At 39.2% G+C, this 26,427-nt stretch overlaps 1 protein-coding gene and 1 pseudogene across 1 annotated transcript; one reads left to right on the top strand and one right to left on the bottom strand.

Moving 5' to 3' along the window:
- Positions 1-9,900: 9,900 nt before the first annotated feature.
- Positions 9,901-11,617, top strand: LOC113278686 (protein LYK5-like). The gene is made up of 4 exons (XM_026527455.1): positions 9,901-9,976; positions 10,131-10,686; positions 10,800-11,305; positions 11,406-11,617. Exons 1-4 carry the CDS (start codon positions 9,901-9,903, stop codon positions 11,615-11,617), a joined length of 1,350 nt encoding a protein of 449 aa, XP_026383240.1.
- Positions 11,618-11,944: 327 nt separating this feature from the next.
- Positions 11,945-16,621, bottom strand: LOC113278687 (annotated as a pseudogene).
- Positions 16,622-26,427: the final 9,806 nt, after the last annotated feature.

Here is a 26,427-nt window from a genome sequence, read left to right on the forward strand (position 1 = left end):
TTTACTTTTTTTTTTTCTTCTAACTAAATCCGCGGTTAATCTGCATCCAGCCTGTATTACCTGTTGATCAGTAGATGTGAAATCCGTGGATGATTGGGCCGGTCACGGTTCAATTTTCCAAATCCGCAACTTTGACGGTTTGGTTGCGGGTGACCCCTAATCCGCAACCGTCCGTTGCACACCCTTACGTAGAAGTTTAAACCTAGCACAATTGCCAGGCCCTGTCTACACACCATTCGGACCAAGGACTGCCAAGGTCCTCTCCAATTGCTTCCTTCTATTTAGTCTGTCAGTTTCCCTTCCTTTTCAGACTCGGCCGCAACATCAATTTCCTGAACCTTTGAGAACCATCTCCACCAAATGCAACCAGCTCCTTGCCAAGACCATTGCGAACCAGACTCACTCGAGGCCTCAGCAAACGCCACTGTTGGCACAAATATTAAGAGCAGCAAAGTGGTTTAATAGACGCCACCAGAAATTACTCCCAATACACCCTTGTATAGCACTCAAATTCAGGAATGCTTCGATTGCCATCTTCAAATTCAGTTCATGACTCAAAGCTTGTAGTCGGTAAGCTTTCTTTACTTCTCTTGACACCAGCAGATTGAACCTACCACTACTGTTCATTGTTGTTGCAGTAATCAACATCTCCATTTCCACTTCAATGATCGGAACCCATTTCTGCCAGCAACTTCTTCTCTCTTCATCGCTGCACTTACTGCTTCCCACTAGTTCTTCCCTGAACATAAATGCTACCTGCAATCGGACCTGCCATACCCAGACGAACAACTTCGTCGGTCAAGCCATACTTCGCTTCTATAATCACCATTGATACATCCGCTTCCTTGCTGTAACATGAGAATGGTCACACAACAACTTTCGATTCAGTGACCACCTGAGAGACCATTACCTGCAGCAAGTCTCAAGGTCCACCCTAACTGATGGCATCCATCGGATCAGCCAATATCACTTTCCGTTTCTTGACATTTCAGCTGAATTCAAACTCCACCTGAGACAATTTTTCCACCATCCATCCATAACACCAATCTCTCTTGTATTTTAGTTCACAACGCCACCAGCTGGCTTTGTAGCTCGATTCCTTCTCCATTTTTGTCTGCATGCAATCAAAATTCCATAGCTGCTGCAACTTCTTCTTGTTCCCTGGATACTCGATGGAGTTCCACCCACGACACCTTCTCCCACCGATTCAAGAACTCCATACAACACCATCAATGCCTCTGTTTAACTTTTGTTGCACTGATACACAACTCAGGCAAGTAATTCGAAAGCAATGTCATCTTAGTTTACATACAGACACCCGAATCTCGTTCCAATAGTAGTGCTGATGTTAGGCACTCAAAATAATCCCATCTCGAGTCAACAACCCCGTATCTTACAGCATGTTTGTTTTTTCCTCGACGTAGAGGCTAACCTCTACGTAGTGGTGGATCCTATTTATATTGGTGTTTGTTTTTTCCACTACTTCTACATAGATAGAGGTAAATCTCTATCTATACAGAGGAAATCAAATATCACCAATGAGGTGCTATCTTTGAGCCTCTACCTCTATTAAATCTTCGAGTGATTAATATATCCTCGAACAAATTTATAATGTCGAAAAATAATTCCTTAATTCAAAATCTAAATTTTCCCCTGTTTCAAGAAAAGTGGTATTTTCGTCCGTTTCAGAAAAAAGAATATTTTCGTGCTGTTTCAGAAAAAGTTATGTTTTCCTCTGTTTTAGAAAAAGTGACACTTTAGCTCCGTTTCAGAAAAAATGATGCTTTCCCCTGTTTCAAAAAAATTGATACTTTCGCGCCGTTTCAGATATTTTTGCTCCGTTTCAGAAAAAGTGTTTTTTTCCTCGTTTCAGAAAAAAAAATGATATTTAGCCCTGTTTCAGAAAAAGTGAAAATTTTGCCCCGTTTCAGAAAAAGTGATACTTCTCTCGTTTTAGAAAAAGTCATATTTATGTTCCGTTTCAGAAAAAGTTATATTTTTGTCCCGTTTCAGAAAAAGTGACTTTTGCCCTGTTTCAGAAATAGTGATTTTTTTCCTGTTTCAGAAAAAGTGATATTTTCGCCCGTTTCAGAAAAAGTGATACTTTCTCCCGTTTCAGATAAAGTGATATTTTTGATCCGTTTCAGAAAAAGTGATATTTTTACCCCGTTTCAGAAAAAGTTATACTTTCGCTCCATTTCAGAAAAAGTGAACATCTTTGGTTGTATTTTCTACTACATTTTTTTCTTTTGTGGAATTTTTGAACATCTTTGGTTGTAATGGATCTTCATGGATTTTTTGAATTTTGAAAAGTAAAAATGAGAAATATATAAAATTGGCTACACAACATAGAGTTGTTAGATAGTTGTCAAACAAACATGATTTTAAGAGACATTATAAAGTGATATTTATATAGATATAGAGGTAAATTTCTATGTAGAACCCTTTACATATATAGGGGAGAAAACAAACTTGATGTTAGTCTCTGACCATCAGTAACATCACCATTCACCAACTCCTTGTCTCAGTGCGATAACAATTGAATCACCACCAAAAACAGCCATACAAATCGACCATTTTCTGTTTTATTTATCACAGACCGCAAAAGAAATGTGGTGGAACCGTCCAAGATATACCACGAAGCCCACTTTATTTGAAGAATAAAACGGCTATGCATGAGAGGCAAGTCATCGAGTTAGATATAGTTTGTTGAAGCTTTCTTATCTTTAGGAGATTGAATAAGTCATTAGACTGAGTCAGTTTGTTGGCATCATTTTAGGAGTCAGTTTCGTTTGTGTTAGTTGTGCTTTCATGATCTATTTAAATGATCATTGTACGTCAGTTCAATAAGATATAAGAAATCTTCAGTACAGACTAGTGATCTTGTCTCTGATATACCAACAAGTGGTATCAGAGCCTGATACGAGCCTGGTGAGAGAGAGGAAGAAGATGGGTGATAGAGATTCATTGTTAAGCATTCCGAAATTCGATGGAGACTACGAGTACTGGGCCATGTTGATGGAAAATTTGCTCAAGTCTAAGGAGTGGTGGGATCTAATTGAAACTGGGATCATAAGACCAGAGAGGAACGTGATTCTGACTGGTGTACAGAGAACTGAGTTAGCAGAGGCAACGCTAAAAGATCTCAAGGTGAAGAATTACTTGTTTGCATCAATAGACAAGTCGATTCTTAAGACAATCATGAAGAAGGACACGGCCAAGGATCTATGGGATTCAATGAAGCAGAAGTACCAAGGGAACCAGAGAGTTCAAAGTGCACAGTTACAAAGATTGAGACGCAACTTTGAAGTTTTGGAGATGAAGGAAGGAGAAGCTATAGCAGATTACTTCTCGAGAGTCATGCTAGTGGTGAACGACATGCGTAACCTAGGAGAAGAGATGACTGACTCCAAGGTGGTGGAGAAGATCTTGAGGACGCTTGTTGAAAGATTCACATACGTCGTGTGTGCGATCGAGGAATCCAACGACATAAAGGATCTTACGGTTGATGGACTGCAGAGCTCTCTGATGGTGCATGAGCAGAAACTGATCAGACATGTAGGGGAAGAACATGCTCTGAAGATAGAAGGAAGATGGAAATCTGATGGAGGTAGAGGTCAAGGAAGTTCAAACATGAGAGGTCGAGGAGGTTATCAAGGTAGAGGAAGAGGGAGATCAAATTTCAATAAGGAGTCAATTGAGTGCTACAAATGCCACAAGAAGGGCCACTACAAGTTCGAATGTCCAGACTGGGATAAGAATGCCAATTATGCAGAGCTCGAAGAGGATGTGTTACTTATGGCACATGTGGAGACAGTTCAAGAAGAAGAAGAACATATATGGTTTCTTGACTCTGGTTGCAGTAATCACATGTGTGGAAATAGGAGTTGGTTTGGTGATTTTGACAGTAGCTTCCATACGAATGTGAAGTTAGGAGATGACAGAAGAATGAAAGTTGAGGGAAGAGGGAGACTCAGTCTGAGAATTGATGGAGTTGCACAGACCATTACCTCAGTCTACTTTGTGCCGGGACTTAAAAATAACCTACTGAGTGTGGGACAACTGCAACAAAAGGGGCTGAGAATCATCATTGAGAATGACGTCTGTGAAATATGGCACAAGCAACAGATGAGATTGTTGATGCATTCAACGATGAGCAAAAATCGTATGTTCATCATCGTGGCAAAGATGAAGCAAATTGACGATGAAGTAAAATGCTTACAAGTCACAGAAAGAAAGACAGAAGAGTTGTGGCACAAAAGACTTGGACATCTTAGTCACAAGGGAATGCAAGAGCTGGCTGAGAAGAATATGGTGCTGGGAATCCCATCTTTAAAAATCAGTGGAGAAAAGAACTTGTGTGATACGTGCATGAAGGGAAAACAAAACCGAGAAAATATACCAAAGAAAAGTTTGTGGAAGTCAGATCGTGTGCTGCAACTTATTCACACAGACATCTGTGGACCCATTACGCCAGTATCATCAAGCGGAAAAAGGTACATGATAAATTTTATTGATGACTACAGTCGAAAATGTTGGTCTTACTTTCTTGTCGAGAAGTCAGAAGCTTTACAGACTTTCAAAGAGTTTAAAGCGGCTGTGGAGAGAGAACTTGGACAAGCATTGGTATGTTTAAGGTCAGATCGAGGAGGAGAGTATAACTCTAAGGAGTTTGAAACTTACTGCAAAGAAAAGGGAATCAAGAGACAACTAACAACTGCATACACACCACACCAAAATGGCATAGCAGAAAGGAAAAACAGAACAGTCATGAACATGACAAGGTGTATGCTTGTAGGTATGTCGGTACCAAGGAAGTTCTGGGCTGAAGCAGCTCAGTATGCTGTTCATATTCTGAACAGGAGTCCATCAAATGCACTAGGAGATGTGACACCAGAAGAACGATGGAGCGGTCACAAACCTTCAGTCGCTCACATCAGAACCTTCGGCTGCATTGTTTATGCAATGGTACCTTATGAGAGAAGGACCAAGTTAGATGAAAAAGGCATAAAATGTATCCTGCTGGGAGTAAGCAAGGAGTCAAAGGGTTATCGTCTCTACAATCCAGAGACACAGAAAGTTATAATAAGCAAAGATGTGAAGTTTGATGAAGATCATGGATGGGAATGGGAGGAGAATCAACAAGAGAATGGCTACGTATGGGAGAAACTAATGACTGAATCAGATGATGAAGAAGGTGAAACAAAAGCTACCCCACCTGAAGAGGAAGTGAATACTGAGACAGAGGTTTCAGATACGCTTAGACAAGAAGAAGAAAGTGAGCCTGAGCTAGGAGACACAAGTGGAACAGCTCAGAGAGATTCTAGTAGAAGAAGAAAGCAAGTCCCTGTTTGGATGAAGGATTATGTGGGGCTCTTTGTCGAGGAAGATGAGGAAGAATACGTTATGGTAGCCCACCCAGAGGATGAATACGTTATAGTAGCTCACCCGGAAGATCCTGAGAGCTTCAGAGAAGCAGTTCAAGACAAAAGATGGAGAGAAGCGATGGAAACAGAGATAAAATCCATCGAAGAAAATGACACATGGGAGTTGGTAGAACTACCTATGGGAGCCAAAGTGATTGGAGTAAAGTGGATCTTCAAGACGAAGTACAATGAAAAAGGAGAAGTAGACAAGCTTAAAGCAAGATTGGTGGCCAAAGGATATCATCAAAGACAAGGTATTGATTTTCATGAAGTGTTCGCACCAGTTGCGAGGTGGGACACGATACGTGTTATCTTGGCCATAGCAGCTCGAAGAGGTTGGGAGATGTTCCAGTTAGACGTAAAAAGTGCTTTCCTGCACGGTGAGTTAAGTGAAGACGTCTATGTAGATCAACCAGAAGGATTTAAAGATCAACAGGACACAAGGAAGGTCTTCAAGCTAAGGAAGGCTCTTTACGGCTTGAAACAAGCCCCTAGGGCCTGGTACACTCGCATTGAAGGCTATTTCTCAAGAGAGGGCTTTGAGAAGTGTTATTGTGAGCACACCCTGTTTGTGAAGCGGAATGGAGCAGAGATCTTGATAGTAAGCCTGTACGTTGATGATCTGATATACACTGGTAACTCAGCCACATTACGTGAAAGGTTCAAGGCGTCGATGATGGAGGAGTTCTCAATGACAGACCTTGGAAGAATGAGATACTTCCTAGGAGTTGAGGTGATTCAAGATCAAGAAGGAATCTTCATCAATCAACACAAACATGCTTTGGATGTCTTAAAAAGATTTGGAATGGAGAGCTGTAATCCAGTGATGAATCCAATTGTTCCAGGACAGAAACTATCTAAGGAAGGTGAAGGTGCTGCAGTTGATCCAACATTGTTCAAGCAGCTCATTGGGAGTCTCAGGTACCTCACTGTTACCAGACCTGACTTAACCTTTTCAGTAAATCTTGTGAGTAGATACATTGAAGAACCGAAGGAGATACATATGTTGGCGGCTAAGCGAATCCTGAGGTATGTGCAAGGCACAAGTGAGTATGGAATTCAGTACAAGAAAGGAGGAGAAGATAAACTGATTGGCTATACAGACAGTGATTATGCGGGAGATGTAGACGATAGAAGAAGCACATCTGGCTATGTCTTCATGCTGAGTGGCGGAGCTGTCTCGTGGGCGTCAAAGAAACAGCCCATAGTAACCTTGTCAACAACTGAGGCTGAGTTTGTGGCTGCTGCGTATGGAGCTTGTCAGGGAGTATGGCTCAGGAACATTTTAGAAGAGATTGGAGTTAAACAAGCTGAAGGGACTGTAATGTTCTGTGACAACAGCTCAACCATCAAGCTGTCAAAGAACCTGGTGCTACATGGAAGGAGCAAGCATATACATGTCAGGTATCACTTCCTACGCGAGCTAGTGAATGATGGGATTATTCAACTTGAGTATTGTCCGACATTGGAGCAGCTCTCGGATTTCATGACCAAAGCAGTAAAACGAGACACATTTGAGAAACAAAGGAAGAGCCTGGGAATTGAAACTAAAGAAGGTTAAACTGGAAGGGAGGAGTTCCAGTTTAGGGGAAGAAATGAAGAATAAAACGGCTATGCATGAGAGGCAAGTCATCGAGTTAGATATAGTTTGTTGAAGCTTTCTTATCTTTAGGAGATTGAATAAGTCATTAGACTGAGTCAGTTTGTTGGCATCATTTTAGGAGTCAGTTTCGTTTGTGTTAGTTGTGCTTTCATGATCTATTTAAATGATCATTGTACGTCAGTTCAATAAGATATAAGAAATCTTCAGTACAGACTAGTGATCTTGTCTCTGATATACCAACATTATTTAACTCTTCATTTCTTGACAACAATTCTTAAACTTGCATGCTGGCCCTCGCGTGCTTATTACAAATATAATTCTTTGTGTGCTTTAACCTATCTCTGGCTGTGTAGATGCTTAGTGGTGCTACACATGAATTGTTAGCTTGGAAGCCAAAATTGGTTTCACCATCTCTCTCTGGTACTGTGTGACGTAGAGTCATTTTCGGTGATTTTAGCCGCAAACGCCATTTAAGCTGCAAGTTAGACGTTTATTCTCCGGATGATCGAATTCACTAGTATTTTCTTCAAAAACACTAAAATAGTACTGTTAGCCAAAATGTTGAGTCATAGCTAATATAAATATGGTATAAAATGTAACACTTACGTGTTTATCAAGCTGTTTGAAGGTGTCAATGGAGTTGGGAGATAGGTTGTCAAACCATGCCATCGTAGATAATTTTAGACTTGCCGGAAAATTTTGACTCCCAATGCGCCATTGCACGCAAATAGTACCTCAAGTGAGTTGTAGGATCTCCGCTCCCGTCATAAAAGTTGAAGGTTGGTAGTGGGCACTGTGGTGGGGTTGGTGATGCCATGATGTAATGGGCAGGGACGGAGGCACACGGAGATAAATGGGTCTCTAGACCCACTTATTTTTTAAATCTAGTAAATATTTGTTGGTTTTTAGGAAATTTTGGTGGATTGTGTGGTCAAATACAATGGTATAATTGATATTTTTATCCATCAAGGGGTCAAATAAGTAAAATTTTGGGAAGAAATCTATATGACACCGTCTATATTTATCTCTGGCTCCGTCACTGGTGGTGGTGAATAGGGTGGTCCGGCTTCGCGAATGATAATTGATCCCCTCCCCCTTGTTTGGACTTCAAGCAGTTGAGTTCTTCCCTTAACATTTCCATTTGGTCGAACATTTCTTCCATTCGGGTGTTCGAGGGGAAGTCGGATCTGGCCCGTTGGTAAGATGGGTCCTCATGATTATCGAAGTCGTCGTCGAGTTGCCTCCGAGTTCGAAGCGGTGTGGGGATGATAACCAGGTCTCTGCGATCATTCCTCGTCTTCCTTTGATCAGCGACTTTGGATGCTCCTTCTTGACCAGGACGTCGAGGTCGTGATCCTTCAGCGTCGTTTTTGACCATCTCCTTTCACGTTTGATTTTCCTGAGTGAGCATTGTAGGGCGTCTAGATATTCTTTCTGGTTCTAGAGTGCTTCCTTGAGCATCGCCGCCATTTGTATGGTCTCACTGGATTGGAATGGAATTGCATCTTGACGCTCAACTCCTGTCGTTTCCAGGGCCGTAACCCCCGCTTCTGCTGCTGCTTCTTCGCGGCCTTCTGGGTGGCGGTTTCTGCTGTTGCGATAGCTGCTTCGATCGGATCTCCTCGCGTATTGCCGTTAATGACGGTTTTGATACGGGGTGTAGGAGGATCCCTTGTTAGATTGATTTGTGTTGGAATATTTTCCCCAACTACTCAAGGGCGTGGTAGTCGTTCTTCGATGACTAGTTCTAGATTTGCGGTCTTTGGGGTTAACGTTGTGGGTGGGTTAGTCTCCCCCGTTTTATCTACGTTGGTTAGCGCCATTGATGCTTTTGGTGCCATTATCGCTTTTGCTGCTTTATCTGCTATCACCTTAGTCGCGAAAGCCTTAGCCATTGCTGCTTTTGCGGCTGGTGCTCTTGCTTCTCTTTCCTGGATGGCTTTTTCTTTAGTCGCCTTATCGTCTACCACTTTGTCTGCTTCGGCTTTCTCTCTTGCGACCCTCTCGGAGGTTTCGCTTTGATCGTCAGCAGCTTTTGGTTGATTTTCGATGAAGCCCTCGTATTGCGCTTCGATCCCTGAGTTTTTCGTAAGATGAGAAATATGAAAAGCATAATGTGATGCCATATTTGGCCCACTACTCAAAATTCAAAAACTTTTGGCAGTTGGTCAACTGGATCTAGGGTTTGGGTTTTACGATAAACCAAGTGATGTCTGTCTTTCCCAGACGTGTAATATGATCTATAAGATTATCACCCGAGGAGCTTCCTTCGTGGCTCTCCGAGCTGTTTTGATCATGATACCGGTAAGTTACTATAAGGTAATACCAGCACCCTTTCAATCGGGTCAGGTCTGATATTTCTATCATGAAAACAAAAGGCTTTTTGGTCTTTGCCTCAAGCATGAGAATGCCATGAAGAGAAACCTCGTAATGTGATCAGGTATTATCCAATTTTTGATGTTATTTGCTTAACACAATGGGTCACTTATTCGAAGGTGTTCATGACTGCTATGGAGTAACACCCATCCCTTCGAATCCCAACAGATCTGGCATTTCTATCATGAAATCATTGAAAAATGCAAAGAAAGTAAAAAAAAATTGAGAAAAGGTTTTAAAGGGAAGATAATCTTTTACCGATAACCCTCCGTGTTTCTAGTGCCAAACTGTAACGGTTAAAAGCCCATGGTAATGGATCTAACCGGGTTCGCAGTACGCATCATCGAAATCGACATTGAGGATTATACAACCTATGTAATCGATTTCTACTTAGACATACCATCATGTTCATAATAAAGGTGCAGGAATTGTAAGTGTAAATGACACAGAGGAAATAATTACGTAGTTCAGCCGTAGCCGACATCCACGGGGTAAATGAGTTTGAGTTCTTATTATATGTGTTTGAGTGTTACAAAGTTCGATGAACTGAAGAGTAAGAAGGAAAATACAAGTAATGGATACCTCCTTCTCTCTAAGCCTAGCTCCCCTCTCCTAAAAAACCAACCCCTTCTCACTCATCTGTCATGGTCCCACCAGTTTCTTCTCTAGTCGTCTATCGCCTCCTCGAGATATCATTGTCCCAGTAAATTGTTCTTGTTCTGGAGGGTTCTTTCTGGCTACTTTCACTTACACTTCTTCTAGCTCTGACAATTTTGCTACGGTTGCCTGCAATGTTTTCGAAGGATTGCTGAAGCTGCCTGTTCTTATAAAGCAGAACCCAGGTTTTAATGTTATATCTAATGGTGTCGAAGTCACGGTACCTGTAAGATGTGCATGCCCTGATGAAATTGACAAAAAACATGGTGTCAAGTATCTTGTTACGTATCCGATAATACAATATGATAACACATCATTCATAGCTAAGAAATTTGGTGTACCTGAAGAGAAAATCTTAGCTGCTAATAACCTAGACCCATTGACAACAAACTTTCCTAAGACTGTACTGATCATTCCCATCAATGGAATCCCGGTTTTGAATCTGGGAATTAGTCCTTCGCCAGATACAGATCCTTTTCCTGCGTCTGCAATTCCTTTGCAGAAACTTCTTCATACAAGTAGACTAAACAATAGGAACTTGTATACACTACTTTCAGTGGGTGTCTTAACCACGGCGTTATTACTTATTGCAGCTCTTATGATTTATATTAGTGTCGGTAACAGGTGGAATCCTCTTAGCTTTTATCCGTTGTCTTCTAGAAGCTCAGAATTGTCGAGTTTCTCACATGATTTCCTTGATGGCATATCCAAGCTAAAGCTTCCTTGTACAATTTCAGTTTGGATGACTTAAGAATTGCTACTGGGGGTTTCTGCGAAGATGCAGTGATTGGTCGATCTGTATATCGAGGAAGTATTGGAGATACACATGTAGCAATTGAACAGATGGATTCAGAAGAAGAAACACACAGAGTTATTGATATATTAACAAAAATCAATCATTTAAACATTGTCAGACTAGAAGGTTTCTCTCATGAGACTACACCATATCTTGTGTTCGAGTATGCGGATAATGGATGCTTAAGGGATTGTCTGTCAAGCACAAAGATAGCTAAGGAGCTTACATGGGAAAAGAGAATGCACATCTTATCAGATGTTGCAGTAGGCCTTCACTACATTCACCACTACATAAACCCACCACATCTTCATAGAAATGTCACTAGTAAGAACGTGTTACTAACGACGGACTGGAGAGCAAAGATCTCCGGATTCAAATTGGCGAAACCTATTACTAGGAGTGAAGACATGAAACAAAATGACACCTATCATGAATCTCTAATAATGGGTAAAATGGGTTACTTAGCACCTGAGTACCTTCATTTTGGGTTGGTTCCACTTAAGCTATGTCTTTGCGTTTGGAATTATTTTGCTTGAACTAATTTCAGCTAAAGAAGCTCTCGTGGATGGTTGTCTGTTGAAGGACTCTATTGATTTTTTGTCTGACGATGTTCTTGAAGACACTTCAGGTTGTGTCGAGAAGCTAAAGGAATTCATGGATCCTACTTTGGAAGGAAACTACCCAATAGGTGATGCGTTGTGTTTAGCTCTATTGGCAAAGGGTTGTGTAGAAGAGGATCTCACCATAGACCCACCATGAATGATGTATTGAAAGCTCTTTCTAGAATTGTTCTTCTTCCTTCTTGTCTTACTTGATTAACCTGAATGTATCTGTTGGGGATACAAAGATAATTGGACTATAAGTATTGAGTGACGTCTATGGATAACCAACTCTTGAATGCTATGTTCTGTTCTAGTGTTTGCTACTACCCAACTCCCTATGGATGGTAATCAAGTCACTCGCCCATAATATATATATAGATTTGTACAGTATGAAAAAGAAATAGAATGGATGAAACTTCACTTTATTGAAAAGAAAGCATTTATAGCAGTAACTATCTGTAAGTAAAATCTTTTTTTTTTCCGGTCATTGCAACCAGTTATAGTTGAGGACACATAGTGCGCAACCATGTTCATTTATGCTCATTGAGATTGTTTCTTCTTTTGCTATTCCGAAGTGTTTTTTACTCCATATTTCTCTGTACTTGCATGAAGCTTTACTAAACTTCCTCTGAGGAAAAAAAAGTGCAGTCAGTTTTGATATGTTTGCAGAAACGGTTTTCTTTTCCGGGTTTAGGTTGAAAAAAGAGAGAGAGATTTCTCCTGCAAAAGGATTTTTTTTTGTATAAGGGACTCCACAAGGAAAAAGAAACAAGTTGCACTGAAATCACCCTAACAGGACCAGAAAGAATAAAATAAAAGAGTGGATGTGGGAATGTAGTATGCCCTATCTGACGCTATGGATCAATGACAAATTCTATTAACATGCATTATTCCTATAATCTAACAGAAACAACGCTGTGATTGTCTAACCTCTTCTTCCTTTAGCAACCCAAGAGCAAATTCCTCTGGAGTAAACGTTTGCAGCTGCTTCAATGAACATTTGCTTGTCAAAAACAGTTGGCTTCTATCTGATGTTAATACAATAGCATTATGTTTTAAGTACATGGAAAACTTATAAGGTGTCACCTTTTACTTTCTTCAGTGTTGCACATAGACCAGAATAACTGTTTACTAGGGAGCCGTTATTGCTTAACTCCCACATCTGTTACCAATAGGGATTTTAAATTGTTATGTAATTCCCAAGGGGGGAAAAGAAGATAAGTTCATGTAGTAGGGGAGATTGCAACTACCTCAGAAGATTTATTCGCGTCAACTGTGTCTGATAATGTATCAATATTACTTACTAAGCTTGAGCAAATATTTGGAAATACACAGGTAACATAGCTTTAACATGTTGACCAAATGAAGAGGCAATTTACCTGGTTTGCATTCCATTTGCAAGGGGAAAATGAACTACTATGCATCTTCTGAGAAGTAAGCTTCCTACTTGGAGATGCCTCCAAGCATAAGTCCTCTTTATCTGTTGATAATAAATGAGCTCTCCCTTTATCCTGTTGTCCGTATACCATATCTTCATTGCTGCACTAGCAATACCCAGTAACTTTAACAGCAGGAACCAACCAGAGAGTGTGTGTGTGTAAGCATTATGCGATATCAGAGAAAGAATCCATACGTTGTCAAGACTGGTTTCTCTTGTACAAGCAAAATGGTGGTTTATACTTGCTTCCTGTGTTATTCTTCCAGCAAACACGGTCAGACCCCTGATCAGGAGATTCGATGACCCAACCATTTGTCTTATCATCCTTGCAGCTAGTGAGACCCATAACATGGTTATCTAGTGTTCTCTCTTCCTTTACATTTCTAGATTTCCTTGTTAAGGACCATGTCTGGCTCGTTAAATGTAAGGATACTGAGAGTACCAATGGGGAATTTGTAAATAGGCAACAAATAAGTTTGCTCGTAAGGATTAATATTCAGAAGTGGATTGCATACCTGCACGTTGATTGTGCTAAACGAATGAATTTATTTCGAGCAAGGTGGGTTCAGGGATGAGATCATATGTGGTTTTATCTAGGGGGTGCACATACCCTATCCATACCCGACATTTCTACTCTACCGGTCCTGATTTAACCGTATTCTATCCTACCCGTCGTTTGATGGCTAGGGTGACGGGTAAAGGTTTTTTATTAGGGGTGCACATACCCTACCCATACCCGACAACCCTACCCTACCCGCCAGTTTTTTAACCGTATTCTACCCTATCCACTATTTGGCGGGTAGGGTGGCGGGTAAAGATTTTCTTAACCGCCAGTAAACGGGTAGGGTGGCGGGTATAGGCACATATCCTACCCACCCTACCTAGGAGTGCACATACCCTACCCATACCCGCCAACCCTACCCTACCCGCCAGTTTTTTAACCGTATCCTACCCTATCCATTATTTGACGGGTAGGGTGGCGGATAAAGATCTTCTTAACCGCCAGTAAACGGGTAGGGTGGCGGGTATAGGCCATATCCTACCCACCCTATCCGTTGTGCAACCCTATTTTTTATCCATTGTTTGATGGATAGGATAACGGGTAAAGCTCGAAATTATCTAATCCTACCCACCTATTTATATAACAGCTTATAATAGTCGTTGATCTTTCTCTTATTGATCATCTCTGCCGTTGGTTTTTATTAATCAACTCAACCTAGAAACTAAAATCATTTTCGTTTTCCTCTTCGTACTTTTCCTCACTACACAGATACCTCTGAGAACCCTAGTTTGAAAATCCAGTTTGTTTCTCAATAATTAGAAATCAAAGTTAGAAATCGAAGAGGAACCTCTCTCTTACATCAAAGATCGAAACTCACTGTCACAAATCATTCATCGTCCTAACGGAAATCAAAACGTATGTATCAGTAGAAATCTAAAGTAACCATTTCCATCCAGTATCTTTTTTACCTCCAAACACAAGAGTTTCAGGCTTGCAGCTAAATTTAAGCTATGGGGTTTGTCAACTTTGGGTGCGAGAGGTAAGGATCTCCCTTAGTGATTTTGTTTTTAAAAATTTCTTCTGCCCTTAATTCAATTGGTTAGTTATTTGATCAAGGTGTTGTAGATTGATTTCATTTTTTCAATTTATATAATTTGTGTAGGTCGTAATTACCACAATGATTGCATGTTTTCTTAATTTGTTTTAGGGAAATTAAATTAGGGTTCCTTATTTTTACATGAATTAAATTACCTGTTTACAATGTCTATCTGGTTCTAGTAATTTTCTGCTTTGCAACCTGGTAATTCACACCTTTTTGGCGTTATTTCACATGCCTACCGGAGAAACTTAGTTCTGAAGTTGTTCTTTGGATTAAGGGAAGTTGTATTTTGCAATATTTGTTGGATTGACTGTTTTCTTCCCTCTTTTGCATTGTTGTATTCTTTTTGATTCATCAATAGGCAATCCCATTTCATAGACCACAAAGTCATCTGTCACACCAAAATGTATAACTCAAACCTCTAATTAAGTAGTTGATTCATCGGATTAGGCTAATGTACCTGTGTTCTTTGCTCATCAAGGATGAGAGCAGAGATTCTGTGTGGACCTTCATTTGAACCTATCATTTAACAAAAATATAAGACTAGGCCTACTAGTGTGGTGGTCTCCATGTATGACCCTCAATTTTGTTGTTAGTGTGAGAGGGTTGTCTAACAAACAAATATAAACCAATGATTGTCTGTGCTCACCTGGATCGGTAAGCCATCCCAGTGGAAGCATGTCCAAGTCAGGCCATGACTTCCCTTTCAAGCCCTGAGCTCCTACCATTTTAGCAGCAGAAAAGTCTCTGATAAAAAAAGAACATGTAAGCCACTAAGCAAGACTTAAATCAAAAGAAAGGTGAACTCATACCAGAATGGATATATTGGATTGGTAATTTGTTCTCCAAGTGAACTACAAATTCTTCTGTAGACCTTGTTACGTTAAAATGGGCAGCCACGTCCTCCTATTTATCCCAGTCGTCTCCTGTTATTCGGTACATGTTCACAAGGTTGCTTACATCCTTGGCCATGGTGGGTGTTACACTAAGAATGCTAACGTCCTCCCATTTGTTCTCTAGGTCTTACAAGGTCACTTTCCTTAATATAAAACATTAAGGAAAGTTTGATTGGCAAATATAATTAAGGTTACCAAAATCAACACCCCATTCAGCATATTGCTGATAGAGGGACCTCAAGAAAGCTCTACCAGCTCCAAGTTTAGTGTCCACACTCATAAAACCCTGTGACATCCACGCACATGTCCTCTTTCAGACCAATATCTGTCGCCCGCCAATTTCTACCAGACTCCTCATAGGCACCTCCCTAACAAAATCACAAGGCAGAAACTGTAACTGATAATGAAAATCCAGGTCAATCATCGCGTAGTTCTCGTGGTGCAGAAATCATACCTTGGTTGTGTCCAAGATTGGAGTGTTTGCATTTACAGCCTGTGTACTTATTCCTCTCATTACATGGATTCCAAACTTCAAACCCATAGCATGCATGAACTTTCTTGGCGACTTCACTGAATCCTTTACCACCTCTGGAAGAAGGCCATCTTTCTAGATCATGAATCATCTTTCCCCATTCATCGATTACATCAAGCCCCAGTGAATTAGTGTAGGCACCAGGTACCTTCCTCCTATACCAAAGGTAATCCACCACAACATACTACCCAAAAACCGACAATAACAAAAGGTACAATTATCCATATACATTGCAATTAAACTGGGGGAAATGTAACCTGAAATACAGTTGGAAGTTACCTGATATCCGTGAGTAAGTAGCCGTTGTGACACAATTTCCGCATTTTGCAAGAACTCTTCCTCTGAGATGATCCATGAAAAGGAATCATAAGAGTTCCAACCCCTTGGAGGGAGATTAGCTTGTTGTTCTTGCTTCTGTGCCAAAGCTTCAGCTACTTCCCTGAATTTGGTGTCATGTTATTTTCATCACATATCAAATGCAACACCAAAAGAAGGGACTACAGAAATGGCTAGTTTTTCCTTTGTTTTTCTAGTTTATCTAGAGTCTCCATGAATGTGAAGGAAATTATAATTCAGCATTGAGCAAAGCACCAATTATTGAAGTGAGATGATTTTGTAATACCAATCTATAATAATCAAAGTGAAAGAAATACCTTTGAAGAAGAACAAGAACAGTGAAAAGTAGGATTCTCATTATCAGCATCATCACGATCGGTATTGTCGAGGATAACTAGAGTACTGTGTGGTTGTATCAGTATACTGATAGTGTATTACTAGTAGCTAGCCTACTCCTATTATAAAATTTTTTAACGAAAATGGAGTTGGTAAATATGACAAAACTTCAAAACAATCCAGCATGAAGAGATATTAAAAATGACAAATCTGTAAAAACAGCTTTTCTTTTTTCTCTTTTGCTTTCAAGGAGTGAGAGCAATTACAGAGCTTTTCACAGACACTATTGTCATTTTATAAGTGGTGGTTGGCAGCACTCAGCAGTAGTACACACTGCTGATGGAAATTCAGTGGACAAATTTCATTAAAAAAAACAAAACAACAACAAGAAGATGATGATTCGGAAATTCAGTTGAATGATTATGTAAAATGTCTGACCATTTGCAAGTTCTTAACTGCTTCAGCAAACTTCTTTATTTTTCTGAATTGTGGCCTATGACTCATAACAAGTTACAGTCACAGAGTTAGTAAAGTAAACAACGCGATAGACCAGCAGTGAATACACCTTACAGGCACGAGCAAAAATTTACAATGGACATCTTTTCAACTGCTTGCCACCATACGGTGCATACAAGACCAGAAAAATAAATTGATGACTGGAAAACTTTCATTTCACCCATTAATTGAGTATTAAAAGCTTTATAACTTTTGAGTTCATGGATAGGTGTCCCTGTCCACCTCACATGCACATACTCTAACCAAACATGAAATGGCAAGGAATAGAGAAATAAATATTAACTGAAACAGAATGCCAGGTAATTGTTGCAACATAAATTGATTGACGGTAGAAACAGTGGTTGCAGCAAGTTCTAGTGCAAGTCGTTTCTTGAGAAGATAATACACAAAAAAGGGATCCCCTATAATTAACTCCCCGGTGACCGTGGAAAGTGGAAATAATATATATATATATATATCAATAATGTTTTGTTGACCGTGAAAAATCACGGAAGAGAAACAAAACCGGCCCCTAATAACTCCCTGGTGGGGTTTCATTGGGCTGCACATGGGCGGGTATGAGCGGGTATAAGCTAAAATCAACCTCGCACCCACATACTACGGTTTTTTTTTTTCATAACCAACCCCACACCCACAAACAGGTACGGGTTGGGCGGGTATGGGTTTAAACCCGCTTTATATTCAAGTATTTAGAGTAACTTCTATTCTCCTTGATTAAGTGAGAAAAAAAAACCAAAACCCCCAAAATATTCATATCTAGGAAGTTCACAGATGAAGATTAAGTGTTGAATCTGTTGATTTTTCGATTGTTTTCGATTTCTGATGAAGATTCGAAGTTGTTGTTGTCGATTTCTGGTGAAGATTTCTGGTAATTGTCGTTCGTAGGTGAAGAAGAAGAACTGAGGAGGAAGAAGAGGAGAGGCCGAACAGAAAGAAGAGTGTAGAAAGTGAATGAGGGTTATCAGTTATCCTATCTACTAGTATTAGGGTTTCATAATGGACGACTAGGATTAGTTTTATCTAATGGTATATAATCTGCGGGTTTTTTGGGCGGGTATGTGCGGGTATTAGCTTAAACCAACCTCGCACCCACAGACAGCGGTTTTTTTTTCTCATAACCAACCCCGCACCCACAACGGGCGGGTATGGATTAAAAATCCATGGACTTAACGGGTACGGGTGGGTTTGGGTATCATGGACGGGTCTTGTGCAGCCCTAGGTTTCAACGGCTTTTTCTTCCGGGATTAGCCACGGTCAACGTAGCACTACTGCCTATATATATATGTACCAAATGTAAAAGACACTGTATCCTCACCAAATACCAAATGAGGAACGCGCCCCACCTGCTTGTTGCCCAAAAATTTGCTTCAAGGGGTCCTCGTTCTTTAGGTGCTATGTAGTGTAGTCTAAATCTCAAGCAAACCTTTCTATTCTCTGCTCTTCATATTGTCCGGGCCAATTTCTCTGATCAGCTTTCACCGTTGGTCCATCATTTTGTGGAGCAAACACACTGCCCCTTGAAATAATTTTCTGTTAAAATCTTTGCATCAGGATTCAGGAGTCGCTATTCTCTATCAAGATTTATACATGCAGGAAGTGAGAGGGTTTTCTCCCGTAGATCCTGGTTAGAAGGTTTCTTGGGCCAGCAGTTCTTGTTTAATGAGTAATGACAACATCTTCTACCAAGGTTGTCCATCCAAACGACTTGGATAATCGCCGTCTTCATTCACTTTGCTAACGCCCCAACGATAAGCATAGCGAAGTTGCCTCCACGACTGTTGGAAAAAAAATGGGTTTCACAAAGGATGAATGAATCAGAGAAGAAAGTGTTGCACTCCAAAACTTTCAAGGCTTGTATAAATTTCTTTTAGACAAATATTTCTACCCTCCCAATAACAATTGGCGATTACAACAGGTATGCGAAATATTTCCTTCAGGATACAATGAAAGCCCTGCAACGAAAAATTGAATTCAAGGTTTGTACCCCTTGATTCAATCAAGAACACACAAAGAGATTTCTGATTTCTGATGATGCTTTTTGAAACAGAGAAAACAGTTTGATTTTTCTTATATGTTAAACGAAACTGGGAGAAGCTATTTATAAAGGGTTTTGCACCTGTTGGGAATAGGTTTTTATTCGCCAACAGGTTTCTATTCACGAAACGTCAGGTTCCTTCATCAACAGACATCAATGGTGTCTTTTGGATTCGAAATTTTCGAACAGGCTTTTATCGGCCACAGCCTGGGGGGCGATGCCCCCCAGGACCCCCCTTTGGTTAGCGGCGTTGAAAATATTCCAACATTCTCCCCCTATTTTCAAAAACCATAAAACAAAGTTAAAACTTTTAAATCAGAGTGACTGCATCACCGAAGTGACTGCCTACGTACCCGAGTGGGATCAAGCCAACGTAGTTCAAGCACAATTGAGACTAAGCATCATCGTTGAAACCAACACATAAATGATAGGTATTTTTTGGATTTGAACCTTCACTTAGTGTAAGAAACTCAAAGCCTTATCGAGGTTCTATGGTGAAACCAGTCTTGAACCAAGTACCCCTTATGATAAAACCGGAGTCTCCACACATATTGATTTCATAAAATCATGTGTTCTGTAGCCAAGCACGTTAATGGCCATGTGCTTATATCCTTGTTCATGAGTCTTCTTTAGAGAACGGTCTTCTTCTCTTAGGAAACGGCCTTATTTCCATACTCATATAGGTAAGTCTCGAAGGTGTTTCTGCGATACACCTTTTACTAATCATAGACTCATTAAGGATTTACATCCATCCTGGGGGGCGATGCCCCCCAGGACCCCCCTTTGGTTAGCGGCGTTGAAAATATTCCAACAACGACTCGCTATAAGCACATCCGACTTCAAGCACACCAGGAAGCAAGGGCAGCCAAGCTGGTAGCAAGCTTCCGGAATTCATCCAACTCTTCTTTGCAGAAAAGATTCACCTAATTCGTTCAAAACCCCGAGATCTGAGTTTATTTTTATTTTATTTTTACACGGCTAATTCAATCCAATCCAATCAGTAGTTATATGTAAAGAAAAATTGTTTACACCATACTTAATAAATAAAAAATGTATAGCTTTATTCCACTACGATAAAAAATCGAAAGAGTATTCACAAATACATGAAGAAAAAAACATATCGCCGAAACTTTAGGAAAGTTCGGGGTCCCATGTAAACTGCTCAATGCTCATCTGTCTCAAATGTGTAACCGTATGCTGATCAGTTGCACGGAGTCTGCTTTGTACACTCTGAAAATGAAGGGATGTCTAATGCTTCAGACATTCTATCACGCAACAACGGGTCCTCGGAGAACTTAATCGACGCTTCAGCTGCATTATCCTTAAATTCTTCTAATGTTGGAAATCGCTCAATAAAATATGATTTAAAAGATTTAACAAAAATTATAATTTATTGATTTTTTTGTGAATGAGAAACTTACTAGTCCCACACCGTTTAATTTTCATTCTTTAGTTGTTTTAAGAGACTATATAAGATTTTTAGTCCCACATCGGGGAACTTCCCTTCTTAAGTTGTATTTGTCAATTACATAAACAAATTCATTACTTTTATAAAATCTATGGGAAATGGGTTTCTCTATATTTTAGAGAGACCCCTAAGGGAAAATATTTTATATTGTTTTCTTTAGCATTCGCGATTTTCCTTGCGCATCTACTACATATGGTAGTAGTAGGTGTATTAGGGTGTTTTATCCTGGAGATATCCGTCCCTGTGTTTTATCCTGAAGATATCCGTCCTATGAGGGCTATAACATCACTCTTGAGTGTCCGGGAGCTAATGTTTTAAGGACAGCGTGTTGAACGCGTGACTCACTTTGTTTTCCAAAGTTTTGCCTTGTTGTTGTTGCGGAGATATGGGAAGCTTGTTCGTTTCGTCAAAGCAATCACTTCCATTATAACAGAGATAAGTATCAATAATTTTTGTTTATTTGATTTTTCTTTGTTTTTGATTATTGCACCCAACAATCTTAAGACATTATAGTTTGTAATAATCATGGATGTTAATTGTGGAGTGAAAAACAAAAAACAAATTTTTGGTCAGCTATAGAGTTTTGAATTTTTTTTCTTAACCTAGAAGGAATTTCAATGAACCCTTTTGACCTAACGTAGTAGACATCTTTATAGTTACCCACACAAAATATCAGAACTTTTGGAGTTGTAAAAGTATTTTTTTGATATTTTACAAAACAGAGAAACGTTCTTGAAAAATTCTGACGAACAAAAATTTGTTGTTGACTAAATTAGTTTTAAAGGGGTAACCATGAGTTTTTTGAAAAGGAGATTGAAACGAAGTTTGTAGATCTAGATGTTATCTTCAAAACTCATATTTTATTTTCCGATTCGGAACTAAGGTTTGTGAAATGTGGTGTATTAGGTGATTAGGAAATTACCGTGTCCGTGGTCAGAGTATAAAAGAAGATTATGACATGAAATTCAAAAAGGACATGGATACTAGGCGCATGTTGATGAACACAATTCTTCCAAAGATGACAAATGCAAGAACATCAAACACAACTCTAACCGTAGTCTTCATAAGAAAGGTATGTTTTGTAAAAGTGAATCTGACATTACTTTAATTAAGGTGATTGTTATGTTTGTAAAATTCCTGGCCACACGGCAGTAAATTCTAGACAACATAAAAACCTTAATAAGTAGAAAGTAAATGCTAATTTATTTGAAACAAACTAGAACGAGCTCAGTGGCATGATGTCGGAAGTTATTTTAATAACCAATGTGAGAGACCAGTAGGTGAACTCTGGAGCCACTAAGCATTTTTGTTGAAACAGAGATCTATTCACATCTTATCAGAGGATAAGGGATGTTGAGAAAATCTATATGAGTAACTCATATGAGACAGAGGTTGCATAAAAGGGAAAGGTTGAGCAGAAGCTCATATTTGTAATGTTCTCACATTGAATGAAGTTTTCATGTTCCGAGCATATGCAAGAATCTTGTATCTTGTTCTGTTGTAGATGGTAACAGAATTAAGATATTAATTGAATTTTGAAAACTTGTCGTAACTAAGGGCCGTGATTTTTTAAGCAACGGTTATAAGACTTAGGGTCTATATATGCTTAACAGAAAAAAAATGATGAAGTGAAAAAAGTTGATTCTTGTGTTTTATTTTGTGTGATTGTATGTTTTGCATGGTAGACTAGGAACCCTAAACTAATAACTCAATGCATAAACTGGCTAGCGTAGGCTGCGTACCCAAATTTAGTTTGGATATTGAAAACAAAATTTAAATCTTTGCAGAATCAAAATATGCTATAAAACCTTTTAGCAAAATTGTTCAGAGTTATTCTAAGCCCTTATAATTAATTCATTTAGACCTAGTTGACATTGAATCAACCCAAACGAAAGTGGTTTATAACTTTCATAGATGATTGTACGAAGTACTATCTTGTATACTTTCTTAAGGATAAGGATAATGCCTTAGAATCCTTAAGAGTATAAACTTGAAATAGAAATAGAAGTATATAATACCACTAAAAGGGTTAGGTATGAACATGATGGCGAGTATGAAATTCATATAGGAGATTACACCTTCTTATTCACCATAGTCTAATGGTATAGTTGAACGTAAGAACAGAAGCATCAAGGAGATGATATATACCATGTTAATTAAAGGATATCCACCAACTTATGGGGGAAGGTCGTCCTCTAAATTTATTATATCTCGAATAGAGTAACCTTTAAAGGATCAGATAAAACTCCATATGAGTATGGAAAGATAAACAACCTTCTTATGCATACGTCAAAGTGTGGGGATGTTTAGGTAAGGTATACTGAGTACCCTACTGCATATAGTTTTTTGGTTATGAGTTTTGATTTTTCTGACATTTGTGTGAATAATTTTATGGAGTCTAGGGATGTTGATTTATTTGAAAATGTTTATTTTGAAATCTGTCTCTTCTTAGGGATGTGTTGTTGATTCCATAGATGCCTTTTTAACTATTCAACTTGTCAGAATTTACCTTCAAAGGAATATGGAGTAGAATTGATCCTAGTAGAAGTAAATGGATTAGAAACGAGACCTGTTATGGAATTGAATTCATGATATTCCTAGCTTAGTTTGATCTCCATGCTCGTAAAGAAGCCATAACATCTACTGAAACCCCATTCTGGTGAGAAGCTTCATTTAGTGAAATGGACTCAGTCCGTCAAAACCAGACTTGGGAGCTTGCTAGTTTACATGCAGGGAGTAAGACCATAGAATGTAAATAAGTCTTGAAGAGGAAACGTAAGGTAGATGGAACTGTGGAAAAATATTAGGCTAGGTTGGTAGCTAAAGGCTATATATTAAAAGAAGGTGCAGATTTCGTTGATTCTTATTCACTTGTGACGAGAATTACTTCTGTTGAGATGTTAATTGTTATTGCTGCCATAAACAACTTAGAGATACATCAGATGGATGTTAAGACATCTTTTCTAAAACCGTGAATTAGATAAAGAAATTTACATAGACCAACCTGAGGACTTTGTAGTGAAAGGATATGAAGACAAAGTTTGTAAGTTGAACAAATCTTTATATGGTTTTCAAATAAGCATGTAAATAGTGACCTGAAAAATTTGATCATGTGACAATGAGTAGTGGATTTAAGTCAATGAATCTTACAAGTAACTTGTTAAGGACGCCTGTGTGATTGTATGCTTGTATGTTGATGATATGATTATACTTGATACAAACATAACCAGCCGTCTGACGAAAATCATCTTCTTCAGCCGCCTGTTTTAGTTCATAAAGTGACTTATGCAGCTTACACACATGGTTTGGATAGTACGGATCCACATAACCAACCGTATGACGCATGTAGACATCTTCTTCTAACTAACCATGAAGAAAATCATTCTCCACATCAAGCTGCGTTTATAATCTAGTGATTCATAACAACAACTGACAAAACCATACGAATGGTGCACGGTTTAATAACTGGACTGAAGGTCTCTCCATAGTCCATACCTTGTTGCTGGTTATATCCCTTTGCTACCAAGCGATCTTTAAACTTTTCAATGGTGCCATCAGGATTCTGCTTAATTCGATACACCCATTTAGAACCAACTACGTTCATACCTATCTCATATTTCACCAGAGAATAGGTTCCATTACGGATCAAAGCATTGATTTGTACATCCATGTCTTCCTTCCACTTTGGATTTTTTGAAGCTAAACTGTAAGAAGTTGGATCCATGTATTCTGCATCAGGAAGAGGGATTTTAGAAGCTGTTAAACACAGTTTATTAATGGGTTTGACAATTCCATCACTTGATCTTGTTATCATTGAATGCCTCATTGTATCTTGCTGGATTGCTTGATCAACAACATCATTATGTTGTACAACAGCTGACACAGATAAAGTTGTTGAGTTATCCGGACTAACATCTTCTAAATAATCTTGATGTGCCACTGAATTCTGTGATGCAGATTCTGCTGGTGTAGATTGCGTAGCTGGCTGTGTGTGCACCTGAACTTGATCTGGGATATCTTCTACAGCTTCTGAAACAGCACAACAAATGAATGGTGGTGATAATAAAATACTAGTGCTGGATGGAATAGTACCTTGTGAAAGCAACGGATCCTACTGCTTGAGAGACTAAAAGGGAATGTACTTTCTTCAAAACGAACATGGCGACATATATATAACCTATTTGTTCCTCGATGAAGACACAAATAACCCTTGTGAGCATTACTATACCCTAAGAATACACAGGGTAGCGATATGGGTTCTAGTTTTGTGGTATTATACTGGAGAAGACACGGATATGCTAAGCACCCAAACACATGCAGGAATTTGTAGTCTGGTTTCAAGCCAAAAATAAGTTCTAACGAGTTTTAAATTCATTTGCAGATTTAGGTAATCTGTTGATTAGATAGCAAGTCGTAGTAAAGGCATCAGCCCAAAAACTTTTGGGCATGTGAGCATGAAATAATAAGGCCAGACCAGACTCCGTGACATGCCTTATGCGACGTTCAGCTAACCCATTCTGTGGTGAGGTATGAGGACACGAGAACTTGTGTTGAATACCATATGCATTGAGATAAGACGTTAATTTTTTGAACTGTAATGCATTGTCAGATTGAAAAACTTTGATTTTGTGATCTGTTAGATTTTCAACTTGCTTATAAAAGTGGATAAAAGTCTGGAAAGCATCAGAACGTTGTATAAGCGGAAACACCCAAGTGTAATGAGAAAACATATCCATTATGAGAAGATAGTATCGAAAACCATACCTAGATATTATAGGTGATACCCAAATATCTGACACAACCAAACTCAAAGGTTTGTCATAAGCAGTACTACTTAAAGAAAAAGACAACTTCTTGCTCTTACTAAGACGGCAAGAGTGACAATGATCAAACTTTTTATTGGAAACTGAAAGGGAGTTTTGAGAACAAATTTGAGACACGGTACGTAACATTAGATGCCTTAATCTTTGGTGACATACTAGGAAGGAAGATGATATGTTTTCTTGCGGTTTAACTGGATGGTCTAGCATGTCAACCCCTTCAAAAATGTACAGCCCATTCCTATTCAGTCATCGCCGCAGAATGATCCCCGTTTGCTTGTCCTTCACAAGAAAATGAGATTTATGAAACTCAAAAAACAAATAATTATCTTTACAAAATTGACACACAGACAACAATTTTTTTTTTGATATGAGGTACATGGTAGATGTCGTTTAAACGAAAAAATCTTGAGATATATGTAAATGAAGCATTACCAATATGGGATATGTCAAGTGCATTACCATTACCAACATGGAACATTTCAGTACCATCATACTCATGGGGTATCGTTAAGTTTCTCACATCATCAGTAAGATGATGAGTAACACCAGTGTCAGGGACCCATTGATTTCCATGTGCAGCAGTTGGCAGAGCAATATAAGCAGCAGGTTTTCTTTGTTGATTATTGTTGGGTTTGTAACGAAACCAGCAGTGATCAGCTTGATGATTATCCTTCTTGCATATCTGACACGGTTCTTCAAACTGTGGATATTTTATATGAGCAGGCTGAGAACGACGATTCGGATGATTGTTGTTTGGATGATGGTCCACGATTTGAGTTATTGTAATGCTTCGGTGCAGATTTGCTGGAGGATCCATAGTTAGCAGCAACCACATTTGTTATGGGTTGTTGAATGGTTGACAGATGCTGCTCCATCCTCGGATCAAACGTAAGAAGGTGGGCATAAAATGTTTGCATGTCCATATCTTCTACAGTGCTCAATGCAGTTACGATTGGATCATATGATTGATTGAATCCATTACTTAT

Source organism: Papaver somniferum, chromosome 5, assembly GCF_003573695.1.
Source record: "Papaver somniferum cultivar HN1 chromosome 5, ASM357369v1, whole genome shotgun sequence".
In the NCBI taxonomy this organism is placed as follows: domain Eukaryota; kingdom Viridiplantae; phylum Streptophyta; class Magnoliopsida; order Ranunculales; family Papaveraceae; genus Papaver; species Papaver somniferum.